Source organism: Heterocephalus glaber, unplaced genomic scaffold (genome assembly GCF_053883595.1).
Source record: "Heterocephalus glaber isolate CG9 unplaced genomic scaffold, H.glaber_assembly_v1.0 deba00001733, whole genome shotgun sequence".
Lineage (NCBI taxonomy): Eukaryota > Metazoa > Chordata > Mammalia > Rodentia > Bathyergidae > Heterocephalus > Heterocephalus glaber.
The window spans coordinates 19230760-19246138 of NW_028258444.1; the positions used below are offsets into that span (position 1 = coordinate 19230760).

Sequence of the window (15379 nt, forward strand, 5' to 3'; positions counted from 1 at the left end):
AAACAACTTCTGTTGCAGTCTAGAGCCACGAGACTGGTAATACCAACAGGTCTTCTTGTACACATTAAAGTGTATTGCTTGCCTGCAGACTGTAAACGGGAGTTTTGCAGAAGAGAAAAAAATTGCCCTTAAATAAAAGTGGAAATGTAATAGAGTCCCACCTCAGGCTCTGGACACCATGACCTCTTTTTTTTGGTACCAGGGATAGAACTTGGGTCCTTGCACTTACGCAGCAGGCGGCAAAACCACTGAGCTAAATCCCCAGCCCTACACCATGACCTTTTGAGCTTTGGACTTCAGACAAGCACAGGCCAGTTTACTCCAATGCTCAAAACTGTCTCTGAAGGCAGGGCTGTTTGCAATCTACTGCTGAGTAACCAGGACCAAAGAGTAGGTATGGGAATGATACAGCTGCAGAGTCTGTGCTCCCTGGTGTGCCCAGGAAGACCCACATGATATGCGGCTATTCACACAGCACTCTTCAGCTCAGACCCTGAATCAGGAAGGATCTCAACTTAGTACAGGATCAGTCCAACCTAGTAGATGTCTGGCCTGGCAGTTGAAGGAGGGATGGCTGTGTGGAGAATTCAAATAGTTTCAAGAAGAGATTTTAGTGCTTAGATGAGCCAGAGAAATTCCCCAGGTCCCTCGGTCACACAGAAAACCATGACCAAGTCAGATTTGCTCACCATTCTTTCTTTAACTTTTCTTTTCTTTTCTGAGGTGAGGTGGGGTGGGGCTGGGTTTTAAACTCAGAGCTTCCTGTATGGTAGGCAAGCGCTCTACCACTGAGCTATCCCCCCAACCCCTTCTATTTGCCATTCTGGATCCAGAACCACAATCCAAGGACTCACATCTGGGCAGGGTTGCTACTGGAAATGAAAGTAACCTTGTGGCATTTGCTATGTTGTTGGCCTCCTGAAAATGGAAAATAAAGTGTTGATGATGACAGCATGAGCAGATCTTCAAGGCCAGGAGAGAGTCAGGTGGGATCCATGTGCAGATTTAATCATAACCCTGTTTGTTTGCTCTCCCTCCAACCCCAACCCCCTTGATGGTACTGGGGATGGACTCCAGGGCCTTGGCACTAAGCTGTATTCCCAGCCATTTTTTTTTTGGAGATAGTCTCGATAAATTACCCAGGGTAGCCCAGAACTTTTTTTTGGGGGGGGGGTTACCGGGGATCGAACTCAGAACCTTGCACTTTCAAGGGAGGTGACGGAACCACTGGGCTAAATCCCCGGCCCTGTGGCCTGGAACTTTTGATCCTCCTGCCTCAGCCTTCCAGAGTGCTGGGATTACAGGTGTGTACGACCACACCTGGCTCTTTTGTTCTTTTCAACAAACCTTTCCCTCCTCATAAATTTCTTCTTCCCTTTGGATTTTTGTATTTATCTTCCTCATAAACACAAAACTATCCTTTTAATCTCTTCTTTAAATCCTGGATTCTCTGGTTTCTTCCTTTTATTCTAAACCCTCACTTATGTTCTTATCCCTTCTTATCTCTTATGCACTAACACAGACCCCAAGGATCAACCATACACACAGTGAAGGGATACAAGGAAGCATGGTAGATAGGAGTATGAAGTTGGGGCAATACAAACCACCTTTACCTAATTCTATCTGTTGAGTTTTTATCAAGCTAAAACTTTCGAAACAAAATCCAGCTATGAAAGAGCACATCAAGGAGAAAGATACTAAAGAGGTGTGGGTATGTTTGGTTATTAATCCATATAGGTAGAGTAATATTACATTAACAAAGCATGCAATTGAAACAAGTCAGTTAACAAGACTGAAATAAGTTTTGGTGTCAGTTTTATGGGAATATGTATTTGCTCATAGAAAGGGAAAGACCTTTTTTTTTTAAATGGGGGAATAAAAGGAGACTGGTCATTGAGTAGCCTAATAAAACTGTCTTAGCACACAAAATTTTGTTCATTTCTTAATATCTAATATTATATCCTAGCATAATTTTGCTTAAATACCAATTTTTACAGAAAATTGGCTGGTCAATACCCACTCCAGCAGACACATTCTTTTTCTAAAAATGTTAACAACCAGTCAGGTTTTAGCCAAACTGTTCACACTGGGGAGCCACTGCCCTTAAGGTGACTGCGGATTTCTATCCAATATACTGATTTTATTTTAACAGTTTTTTCACATTTTCATTTTCATTTTTTCACCCATTCACAGATCTATAAACTTAGATTTTTAAAAGTCATATTTTTATTATTATTATTATTTTGGTACCAGGGATCGAACTCGGGTCCTTGCATTTACGCAGCCGGTGGCGAAACCACTGAGCTAAATCCCTGGCCCTAAAAGTCATATTATTTTATTAAACTTCAATTTGTAAAACTTCCATGGGTTTTCTAGATTTCAAACAGAGACACTGGTGACCCTTTCCTTTCCTGGTCCAAACAGCTGAGCAGAAGAAAGAGTTTCAGGAAAGTGATTTTTAAAATTTATTTTTTATTTTATTTTATCCCATCCCCCCCCTTATGTCCCCTTCCCAGCAAAAATGCTTCCATTTTTCCCTTCTATTTTCACTTCTTTTTCTTGCCCCTTCCTTCCTTTAGTGATTTTTGAAGAGGCATTTTTTTTTTTGGTAGGGGGAATCAAACTCAGGACCTTGCGCTTGCCAGGCAGCTGCAGTGCCACTGAGCTAAAGCCCCGGCCTGGGAAAGTGATTTTTAAGCCCACTCTTATTTGGCATTATCATCCCCAGGAAAAGAGAAATAGGTCATAATGAAGATACGAAAGGCAATCGGCAGTACTAATAACCCATCTCCCAAACTCAGGAGACAGGCAACCAGCATACCTTCACTGCTTTGGTAGGAGAGCTTTCAGAAAGGGTGGAGGCTCTGGCATCTGGACTCAGCGGCTTGGGGGACACAGGTTGCTGCACCTCGCTGTTAACCTGAGAGTTACCTGCTTGAGTTACAAAAGAACATTTCATATAGTATCTCATGGGGAGTCTTAGAAAGGGTTCTTTCAAAAAGCAAAAATTGGGTTCTGCCGCCTGCTTCTCAAGCGCAAGGACCCAAGTTCAATCCCCGGTACCGAAAAAAAGAAAAAAAAAAGAAAAAATTGGGCACTTCCTACCAAGGAATGTATTTTCAATGCCACAAAAAACACTATTCTTAAAGCACTGTTTTCAATTTAAGAATATTCTAAACTAAAAGCCTAGCTCTCAAGTTCTCTCACAAATCAGGCTGCTGTCATTTAGGAGGCTTACTCACCCTGCCACACAGTGAGAATCCAAACCACCCTGTATAAAGAACTTTCTGCTCTGTAGCCTTTGTCGTTTTAAGGATGTTTGTGGACTCTAATGCCTTTTTGGTAGTTGGCACTCCCAATAACGTCTGGGCTGCTTTAACTGAAATTGGGGAAATGGCAGCACATATGGACAAAAGTCTCATACTATGTGCATGCACGTGTGCTGTGTGCATAATCTCATAGTCCTTTGGTCAGACTTGTAGCAGATATCCATGGATGAAGATTGTGGAAAAGAACTCTGTAAAGTTTTTTTCATAATCATTGAAGTGCCAAAGGCATGAGTTAACTTCCGCCAGTGTATTCATCCTGTGGAACTCACAGAAAAGTCATTTACACAGCTATTAAGAAATCATTAAAAAATTCCTTCAAATCTAGAGTTGAGTCAACAAAGTACGAAAAGATTAAGGCTAATTTTTCAAAACCAAGTTTGACAAATCTAGTCAAAACCATAAATATTTCTTGTCCAAATAAAATGACTACAAAAGGAATGTTCCTGGATTCAAGTAGTGTTTTTCTCTGAAATGTTAAGGTAGGATTTATGAGAGATCTGTGTAGCTCATACTTCTATTTTAGTTGTGGCATTTTTAGTGACTAGTAAATTGTTTGGGGAGATGCTAGAAATCTGTATATATATTTTCAAATGATACACTGAAAATTAGAATGGAAAGTGGACATGGTGAAGTAAAAACAAAGTATCTGATGCAAAATTATTCCAAAATAGGGTGAAATGATCACAAAATTCAGCAGTACCCCCTCTCCCCACCTCAAAGACAGGATTTTGTTAAATTGCCCAAGCTGGGTCCAAACTTTGAATCCTCCTGCCTCAGACTCCCAGAGCGTTGGAATTACAAGGCATGCACCATCATGCCCAGCTCACATACCAATTTTTTTATCCCGGTAAATTAATAAAATCCTTGGACAAACCTCTGTTAAAATAAAACTTCAAAATTACTTTATATACCTTTATTTTTAAATTTTTTTAGTGAGTAGTCTTTTTTTTTGGTCCCAGGGATCGAACTTAGGATCTTGTGCTTGCAAGGCAAGCACAGTGCCACTGATCTAAATCCCTGGCTGTAGTGAGTAGTCTTTTTATGCAAGACAGGAGCACTCCCGTGAGCTCTTTTTTTCTTTGGAAGTGTTGATGTTAATGAAAAAGCATGGCAATAGAAGAGGGAAAAGTCCCAGCATGGGACTTCCTGGGCTCACACATCACATGGCCAGGGAGCAGCAGTGTGGGCATAGAGGGCAAGTGTCATAGCCTCCAGGATGTGCTATAGGATTTGCTGCTAACTCCAGGTGCTGGGGGACTTTTTACACCTTTAAACATGGAACAGTTTAGTAGAAAGGATAGGACAAGTTTCATGAGAGATGCATTAGAAGTATTCCATTTGTCCTAAGGTAAACATATTTAATTGAACTTAACTTCTCTCTAAGCCATGAAGTGTGTGAAGGCTATTGAAGCATCAGTCCTTAAAAGTAAGTGGAAGATTGATCAGCTAAACCATTGGATACAGAATGTGACTTTAACACTGACACCTCTGAACCAAGTATGGATGGAGAACAAGACCTCACCCTACAAAGCTAAAGGGAAATGCTTACAGGAGTCATCTTCAGCATGGGTGGAACAGACCGCCAGTCTATTCTCAGTTGCAGAAATCTGCAAAAAGAAAAAAAGGGAGGAGGTGGGGATGGGGGGAGATTAAGAATCACATTAAAAATAAAAGAGCAGACTGCTGTTAATGCCATAAAAACCTGCTGACTCCAGTCAGTCACTGGCTGCCTGGGGGAAATAACGGGCACCAGAACAGCTGAGCATTTAAACAAGAGGCAGCAGAATGTCTTTTATGAGGATATTAACATGCCTCTCAATTATAGAGTAATGTGAGAAACAGACTGCACTCTACTGCCAAAGTGTGCATCACTTCCCTTTATAAAAGAGCTTCTAAACCATATCATTCCACTCTTAAAAAACAGAGCAAAACAAAACCCTCTGTGTCGAGAGCAAAGCACACCCAAGACAAGATGAAGTATTTAGACACAAGAATTATTTTTTTAATTTTCCTAATTACTATTTCCCAACCAAATGCACTTTGCTGAAATAAGCTTGCCCACACAGAAGAATTTCTAACAGCTAAAAAACAAATTTACCTAAAACTAACCTCCAATAGTATCCTAAAAATCCCAGTCTCAAAATGGCAGTGCTTAAGAAGATAGTGGATCTTATGGACATGGTAGGCGCCTATCTTTTTCACAAAAGCCATCAAATTTAAATAAAAGAATTCTCTACTAGTTCTCTCTCTCCTTTCTACCAGCCTGTAGGCCTTCTTGTATTCCCTCCACATTCCAAAAATCATGAAGGGTCAACAAGTGACACAATGTATGCTCTTTGGGTAATATTCCATCATTCAGATGTTGGATTTTATCCTGACATAAACTTAGTGTTTATATCAGGACGTCTAACGTACTGAATAAATTTACAATGGAGATTAAACTGCTGGCTAACTGCACCTGAATATCAATCAGCATGGTGGTTTTTTCCTACTGTCTTTGCATTACAGGAATTCTGAGTTGGCATGAACAAACCAGAATAATAGCAGCTGACATTTACTGAGTGTTTACGATGTGCCAGGTACTGAACTGAATACATTATGTATGTGTTCTTTTTTTTTTTTGGTACAGGGATTCAACTCAGGACCTTGTGCTTGTGAGGCAGGCAGCAGAACCGCTGAGCTAAATCCCCGGCGTACATTATTTCATTTAATGATATGAAATAAATTTTCTGAAAGTTGTACATTTCTCTAAAAAGTTCTTTAGCTTTTGCTAATTTAGTAGGAGCATCCATTCTGGGATGTTCTTTTCTCACCTCTAATTTAGTCACCTTGAACCTACGGGCTATACTTAGTACCAGTTCTGGTATCACTGCACATGGCTAACAAAATGACTTAACTGCAAGAACTTTCAGACTGGAGATTCTGTTCAAACATTTCATTAAAGGAAAACACGCATTTATTCACAAGAGGGGAAAGGGAAGAACAATACCTAAACAAAATATTCCATTTCAAGAAAAGAAAGTTTGAGGTAGTGGGCATGGTGGCACCTAACTATAATCCCAGCACTTGGAGGCTGAGGCAAGAGGATCACTAGAGTTTGAGGCCAGCCTAGGTTCTGCAATGAGTTCAAGGCCAACCTGAGCTGCATAGCGGGCCTTGAACTCACTCTGTAGCTCACGCTGGCCTTGAACTTGCAGCAATTCTCCTGCCTCAGCCTCCTGAGTGCTGGGATGATAGGTGTGTGCCACCATGCCCAGCTGCCCTAGCATTATTATCCTCATGTAGCAAGCCAAAGTTCAAACAGTGCTTAGGTACTGGTTAACAAAAGCTAGGCAAGCAGCCAAAATGATAGCTGAGGCTCTGAAAAATGTTGTAAATTTTAAGGCAGTTAAAGGTTTATAAACCTGCAGCATGCCCTTGAAGATTATCGGCTATCTTTATCCCTTCTTCCCCTCCCACAACTCAATTTGTGATTCAGTTGCACTAATGCTCTCTTAGGCTATAATTAAAATGTTCTAATCTACCAGTTCAGCCTAGAGTTCTAGTTTCAAATCAGCATGAAGACAATCAAGAAAGAAGCATGAAATTAGATATGAGAACAACCCAAGCATTATGTTCCAGATGATTATTTCCCAAACTTGGACTAATGGAATAGCCCACTGCTATAAAAATGTACTCAAGTTATTTCATGATTTTATGATCATGTAACTCATGACTATCAAGTATTTTGTCTTATTATTTCAATATGTGCTTATGATATTTTTAGAAAATAATTTAATTTTTCTAATTAATTTTCTGTTCTATGTTGTGAATCAAATTTTGTAGCTCTTAACTGAGACCAGTTTTATGGGTGCCTATTTTGATCCAAGTGTGCAGAACTATCTCACAAGTTCCTGGACATGTTCTGTCAATACACCATGCATTAAAAAGTCTATGATAAAAAAAAGTCTATGATAGTCAAGTAAGTTTGAGGCAGCTGCCTGTAATCCCAGCACTTGGGAGGCTGATGCAGGATTGCCATGAGTCTGAGGCCAGCCTGGGCTACGGAATGAGTTCAAGGCCAGCTTTAACTATGTAGGGAGAACTTGTCTCAGAAAAAAAAAAAGTAAGTTTGACAGCTGTTACTCTTAACCATTTTAAGTATCTCTTCAACTTTTATAAAAATAATATCAAAGATATCAATGTTTTTTCTCCTAAGATTAATCACAGTAATAATCATCTCACTCAAGATCTAGTTATCATATTGACAAATAGACTAAAAAGATTGGGTAGGTTTGGGAGAGAACATGATAAACTCATCTGGCATAAATACTGTTACTTATTGCAACTAAGCCATTCATCTAATGATTAGTGCATAAAATATAAATATGATTTGCTTAAAATTTTTCTGTGGCTTTCCCCTTGGCCAAATTATGTGCAAATCCTTAAGAGTGGCATATGGTGCTTTTCCAGACCTCACCCTGGCCCTCTCTCCACCTGTTCCTCAACCACTGTTTCTGTGTACCTTATTCCAGCAAAACCAACCAAACTGCAATTGCTAAGCAAGCTGCAATTTCTGGTTTCCCAACCTGTGTCTACATGCCCTTCTTCTTCTTAATCTTCCCCTTATTCGCCTGGACTATTTCTGCACATTCTTCAAGACTTGGCTCAGACATCATTGTCTTGAGGAAGTCAGGTTAAGTGTCCTGAGTTTCCATGGCTCTGTACACCTCTCATGCACCTATCACACTGTTTTATTATAACTAAACTGTTACTCACTTCTCCTATACTTTACTTGTCTTTTGTTTTGTTTTGGTATTGGGGCTGAACCCAGGGCTTTTGCACTAAGCTACATCCCCTTCCCTTCCTTTTTTTTAAAATTTTGAGACAGGGCTCCTTCCATTCCCCAGGCTAGTCTCAAACTTGCAATTCTTCTGTCTCAGCCTTTCAGAGTCCTGGGGTTACAGGTGTGCACTACATGCCCAGCTTCGTCTTTATTTTTTAAGCTTAGCATTTCCTATACTTTATCACAGTATCTAGCTTTCAAAATACTTTAAGTGAGGGCTGGATGAATAGCTCAGTGGTGAAGCACATGTTTATCATGTACAAGGCTCTGGGTTTGAACCCCAGCAGTGCAAAACAAAAAACAAGCTTTGAGTGAATGAATGAAATTTTCTTTTATAAAATGTGTTAAATAAACTGGGTGTGGTGAGATGACTGTGGTCCCAGTTACTTGGGAGGCTGAGGTGGGAGGATCTCTGGAAAGCACAAATTTCAGACCATCCTGGGCAAGACAGCCAGACTTTATCTCAAAAACAAAACAAAAGAAGAAAAATACAAAAAAAAAAAATGGTGTTACACTGGGCATAGTGGCACACACCTATAATCCTATCACGTCGGGAGGCTGAGGCAGGAGGAATGCAAGTTTGAGCCCAGCCTGGGCAACACAATGACTTAGTGAGACCTTCTCAAAAAATAAAAAGGGTTGGAGATGTAACTCAATGTGAAGACTCTGGGTTCAATCCGTAGTACTTCACACACACACACACACACACACACACACACACACACACACAATTAAGTATGTACTTAAATTCAGCATATACAAATACTTTAAAAATAATATCTGTAATCAAACCAATTTATAAAAATCACTTTAGCTCTACGGCCTTTGAACATTTGCTGAGCAAAACAATTTTCCAATGAAGGCCCATTATCTGGTCAGCTATAAGTTGCAGAGCTTCCCAAGTGAAATAATATGACCTGCAAAAGTGACAATCTGTCCTGGCAGCTGTTACCAAATTCCCAGACACTCTACAGCCTAGAGTTAAAGTTGTTTCTAATTTTAAGCATCTAATTTAGAACACATGCGTCCTTGGCAAATGGACACCAGACTTTTTAACCCACCTTTTCTGACTCCTGATGGGAGCCACAGACCTCAGGACCCGGGGGCACGTTCTCCTTTTGTTCCAATTTATGAGTTCTGATTTCACCACCACTGACTTTCAACTCATTCTGTAAAATAAAAACAGCCTGTAAATCTTTTAAAAAATTCTCAGCATTCCATTCTTCTCATAGCACATCTTTCAAATAAACTTGGAATGTTAAAAAAAATAATTCTTTTCAGAGGCCTCAGGTCAAATCAACCCCTTAAGTCTCACAAGCAAAACCCATTGACTAGTGAAATGACAAAAGCAGCTGTGTGGACACATACCTCAGAGTTAAATATTTGTGTGCTAGTCTCAAAGTGGACACCCATTAGAATACAGACACATTAACACAGACACACACACAGACAACCCCCAGCACATAATGTTCTTGTGATTCACTCTTCTAGTGGTAGAGCTTGTGGAAATGCAAAGCTTGTGAGTTTTATCAGAAAAGACCATTCTGGAGCAGGGGAAAGGAGTTGCCAAGTGCCAATAATTAAGAAAATATACTGACCATATATACAAATGCCCGGCCTGGAAAAAGAGACAAGGATGATGTATACATATGAAAACTGAAATTATTTAATGATACCATAAAACCACCTTTTTCTGTGGGACTCTATGATTTTCACATAAAATTCAAACATTGTATGAATGACATGCCTTATTCTACTTCTTTTAATAGCCTCAACATTTAGAAGAAAAAGCATGCATTAGTATCATTTTAAAGAATAAGCATAATCACTTTTTTTTTCCACAGCAAAGGACACACAGGGGAGAACAGTAAAGTTAATTTACCTGCTGGATCTACATTGGACATTTCCTACCTTTAGTCTGCTAGTAATTTAGTAATCTTGTACCTTTCTGCTCTCTGTGATTCTCTAGGCATGGGAGGAAATGAGCAATGCAGTGACAAGGTCAATGAAGGAAAAAGAAGTGTGACTGTTTTCTTTAGATCCAGTAATCCAGATTAAGGCCCTGAAAGTGCACTCAGGAGAGTTTTGGCAGCCTGCACTACAGAAGATTACAGTGGCAGCCCATAACTCACTGCTGACCCATTGCAAAGCCCTGCCTCCAAAGACACTGCCTGGAGGATGTACTTTTTTTTCTTTTTTTTTTTTTGTGGTACCGGGGATCGAACTTGGGTCCTTGCGTGGCAGGCGGCAGAACCACTGAGCTAAATCCCTGGCAGGATGTGCTTTGATACAACCACATTCAGTAAGGGGCCTGTGAAATTCTTTTGGGATGAGATAAAATGCACTTTTTACAAGAATTCCTAAAGACATTTCCACTCTTAAAAATCTCCAGGGCAGAAAAGCTGAGGTACAGAATTAGCAGTTTTTTAAAAAAAAGTCACTGAACAGGTTTTCCCACTTAGGGAGTCACCTGAGAGCATGTTTGCAGCAAGAGGGCACAGGAAGCTTTGCAGATCATCTCTTTGCTGTATCTCTAGAGCTGCCTTCTAAAGGAAGCCTAAATTTGTTTCTTTTCCATTTACTGTAAATAATGAACTTGAGACATTCTGTTTTCCTATTGCTTTACACAGTCAGTCATCTCTTCTTAAAACTACTGTGAAAAGTCAAGGTGAAATCATTCATTGTCCAGAGAATTAGTCCACCAATCCTAATAGAGCATGTATATTTAATTTTGTGGAGTAAAGAAGGCTTAGCTTCTAAAATACACATTATGATTTCTAAATGCACCAGTGTTAATCTGGCAATGAACAAATAAAATTCAATATTAGTCTTCCAACTTTATTAAAAAAAATTCTGACATCAAAAGATTAATGGTTTATACTTTGAAATCTTGGGAAAATGTTTGAAAGAAAAATATATGTGCGTTTTAAAAAAGAAAATTAAAAAATGTGTCCATACATGTGTATACGTGTGTGTACATATGAATAAATATCATTTAAAAGATAACTTCAGGGCTGGGGGTGTAGCTCAGTGACACGGTGCTTGCCTAGCATTTGCAAAGGCCTGGATTCAATCCCCACGATTAAAACAAAGAAAGTGTTTCTACTGAAACTAATAAGATACTGCTTCTTCAACAATAACAATTAAAAGATTAAGTAGAAGAGCCAGTAACATACAGGAAAACGAGTAGGGTATGAATGCAAATGAACTAGGAGAACAAAATCGGAATTAGGGTTACAAATGGAGGGCGGGATTTACGTGGAGAGAGTCTGGCTAGGGGACCAGCCTCACTGCTCACTGGCTGGAGGAGTGAATGAAGGAATGATGCAGAACACATACTGTATAGCTGGTTGAAGTACTTTGTCTGGACACAGCTGCCTGGTATTTGGCCATTCGATCCTTTATGGAGGTTTCTGAGAGGCGTGGGAGTTCCAGATTTCGTCTACTCTCATTTTTCTCCAAGTTGAATGCAGAGGATGGCAAGTGACCTGGAACAATGCAAATAATATGCTTTGTTAGAAAGAAGGAAGAATGTGATTCCAATGGTTTTGAGGTTCCAAGTTTTGGATTTTTGTAACCTAATGGCCAATTTCTATTATTAAAAGTACAGGGGCTGGGGATTTAGCTCAGTGGTTCCAATGCCTGCTTCCGCAAGCACAAGGACCCAAGTTCGATCCCCGGTACCAAAAAACCAAAAAAACAAACAACAACAACAACAACAACAAAAATAAAAGTACAAAGAAGGGCTGGGGATTTAGCTCAGTGGTTCTGCCACCTGCCTCAAAAGCGCAAGATCCTGGGTTCGATCCCCTGAACCAAAAAAAAAGTACAAAGAAGAAAATCAGAAATATAAATAATTGGGGCCGGGGATTTAGCTCAGTGGTTCCACCGCCTGCCTCATAAGCACAAGGACCCGAGTTTGATCTCTGGTACCAAAAAAAAAAAACAAACAAACCAGAAATATAAGTAATTTATAAGGTAATATTCACTCAATTTCCTAACATTAAAAGGAAAACATTTACCATAATTGAGCACTGTATATGTTGAAATAACTGAAAATTGTGGTAATTTAACATGTTGAAAAAATGAGATCTCAATGTTTTTATGTGGATTTTTAAAAGTTTTTTTGTCTAGAATATTGTTTCAAAGTTCTTTAATTTTGATTTTTAAAATTAATTTTATTGGTACATTTTAGGTATATAATATAATGACATTCATCATTGGAAATTTATACCTTTATATAATCTATCTTGGTTCTTATTTTTTTTTGGTACCGGGGATCGAACTGGGGTCCTTGCGCTTGCACAGCAGACAGTGAAATCACTGGCCCTCTTGGTCCTTATTTTTAATGTGTATTTTTTTTTTTGGTACTGGGGATCAAACTCGGGACCTTGAGCTTTCAGGGCAGGTGGCGGAACCACTGAGCTAAATCCCCAGCCCTTAATGTGCATTTTTGATTACTAGGAGGCTGATGACTCTCTTGTGCTTATTAATTTTTTCTTCCATAAGGTACCTATATATTCCCCCTTCCCAAGAAATAAAAATTTCACTCTTAAGCTATTACCACTGGTAATATAATATCATGAATTCTTTTTAGTTTTTGGTGCTGGGGATCAAATTCAGAGTCCTGCACAATTGCTTTCTACCACTGAGCCCCAGCTCTAGACCCAGGATAATCAATCTTTTTTTTTTTTTTTTTTTTTTTTTGGTACCGGGGATCGAACTCGGGTCCTTGCACTTGTGGGGCAGGTGATGGAACCACTGAGCTAAATCCCCGGCCCTACCAATCTTGATAAAGCATACAGCCCAGCTCTTAAAGCCCTCAAGCTTCAGATGACTGTGGAGCCAAAAGCATCTGTAGACTTCACCCGTAATTCCCAAAGGTATTCTTTGGCTACCACTGACAAAGATGGATTAAAAATACAAGAAGAGGGCTGGGGATTTAGCTCAGTGGTTCTGCTGCCTGCCTCGAAAGCACAAGGACCCGAGTTCGATCCCCAGTACCAAAAAAAAAAAAAAAGTAACTTGAAAAATACAAGAAGAGCTATTTATGGAGAGCAATGAGATTTGGGAATGGCTTGTATCTAACAGACAGACTTCCTTCTAATTACTGTCACTCTTCCTTTAAAAGCTCTGACCGCTGCCTGCCTCACAAGCCCAAGGTCCCAAGTTCAATCCCCGGTACCAAAAAAAAAAAAAAAAGCACTGGCTTTGAGTCCAAAGGCATTGCTACCAGTGAGAGCTTCCTAGAGGAATTCATACTTGTGAAACTCTGCTTACCTGAGCCTATTTCCAAGTCGTCCAGAGAATAACTGTTTTCAGAGATCCTTCGTCCACCTGCATTCCGGCTTTGGGCTCCAAGAATCTGTTTAGAAAACAAATAAACTTTGTATAGAAGATAGGAAATTATTTTTTAAAATTAATTTTATTGGTACACTTTAGATATACATAGTGATCACATTCATCATAGGGGATTTGTACCTGGACATGATATATCTTGATTCTTTTTCCCTTGTTCCTCTCCCCTCCCTTCAACCCCTTTCCCTCATTTACAAAAGCTTTGTTTCCATTTTTTCCTTCTTTTTTTGGTACCGGGGCTCAAACTCACAACCTTGTGCTTGCAAGGCAGGCGCAGGCACCACTGAGCTAAATCCCCGGGCCTCCATTTTTCCTTTCTATTCTCTTTTTTTTTTCTTTTCTCTTCCTTTCTCCCACAACCCTCCCTCATTCCCCTTCCAATATGAACATTTTCTTCTTGTTTCCCAATATTGATCATACTTTTTGGTCCTTATTTACTCTTTCAGTTTCTCACACCAGAGAAACAATGAAATACTTAAACATGTGTGTCCAATTTTTTTCTTTTTTTGGCCGGGGGTGGGAGGTACCGGGGATCGAACTCACAACCTTGTGCTTGCAGGGCAGGTGGCAGAACCACTGAGCTAAATCCCCAGCCCAAACTATTCTTTTCTTTTTGATACCAGGCATCAAACTCAGGACCTTACGCTTGTGAGGCAGGTGTGGCACCACTGAGCTAAATCCCCAGCCCTTGTATTTATTTTTTTGGTCCACAGATTTTATTTTTTTTTTGAGACAGTCTTGATAAATAGCTAAAATGCTCAAGCTGGGCTTGAATTTGTGATCCTCCTACCTCAGCCTCCCAGAGTGCTGGGATTATAGGCATGCATCACCACACCAGGCTGATTTCTTTTGAGAAGGTTGATGCTGGAGATCAAATCCAAGGTCTTGTGTCCCATTCCACAGAATTTTTTAAAAGATTATAAAGATTAAGATTATCTATTCACAGATGCCCAGGAAAAAACAAGTTAACACTATACAGGTAATATTCTCTGCAAAAGATCACTACCTGGGCTGGGGATATAGTTCAGTGGCACCTTGCCTGCCTAGCAAGTGCAAGGTCCTGAGTTTGACCCCTGGTATCAGAAAAAAAAAAAAAAAAAAAAAAAAGATTACCACCTAACCAGCAAAATCTACAATTCAGCCATTGGAAGATGATACTCACATCCCAGATGACAATGACATATTCCTTCAACCCAATGGCAACACTGGCTATTTCCCTTCTTTAACCCACTTTCTCCCTGCTGTTGCTGCCTTGGTTCACATCTTCATCATTTTTTCCTTGGACTATTGGAATAACTTCTTTTTTTTTTTTTTGAGACAGGGTCTCACTATGCTGGCCTTGAATTCACTGTGTAGCCTAAACTAGCCTTGAACTCCAGGTGATCCTTGTGCCTCAGCCTCCCAAGTGCTGGGATTACAGGTGTGCACCACCATGGCCAGCTAGTACCTTTACAGGTGCTTCCTTACCTTACAATTTGGTCTTGGTGATGCTGCCATTATTCCAAATAATACAAAGTAATTATCTCAAAATATAAATCTATTGTACTCCACTATTCAACGTTCTCTCAGAATTCTCTGTCATTCCTTGGATTCAATTCAAAGTGCTTAGCATGTTACACAAGACCTATTCCCTACTTACCTACCATCTTCTTTGGGTATTCTTTGCCTGGTGCTTTACGCTTCAGGAAAAATGAACTGCTTTGAGGACTGTGACCTTGAAAACGAGGTTCCCTCTACCCGAATTATGTGTTTGTTCTTCTGCTGTCTATCAAACACCTGTTGCTTCAAGACTCAGTGTAAGCAGTTTCGTGAAGCCTGACCTGCCTCTTCTACATCAATTTAGGTAGTCCTTCCTGTGTGCTCAAGG

General features: G+C 39.8%; 1 protein-coding gene across 9 annotated transcripts in view; it reads right to left on the bottom strand.

Moving 5' to 3' along the window:
- Lima1 (LIM domain and actin binding 1) overlaps positions 1–15379 on the bottom strand; it is a 93866-nt gene that overhangs the window by 9739 nt on the left and 68748 nt on the right. For 4 of the 9 annotated variants that reach the window (XM_004862983.4, XM_004862984.4, XM_021243041.2 and 1 more), the window contains 5 exons: positions 13435–13519; positions 11494–11642; positions 9216–9323; positions 4879–4936; positions 2822–2934 (listed from right to left, as the gene is read on the bottom strand). In XM_004862983.4, the coding sequence (XP_004863040.2) occupies positions 2822–2934; positions 4879–4936; positions 9216–9323; positions 11494–11642; positions 13435–13519 (513 nt within the window). The remainder of the gene's footprint in view (positions 1–2821; positions 2935–4878; positions 4937–9215; positions 9324–11493; positions 11643–13434; positions 13520–15379) is intronic. The other 5 variants (XM_004862987.4, XM_087200110.1, XM_087200109.1 and 2 more) reach the window with 2 other exon arrangements.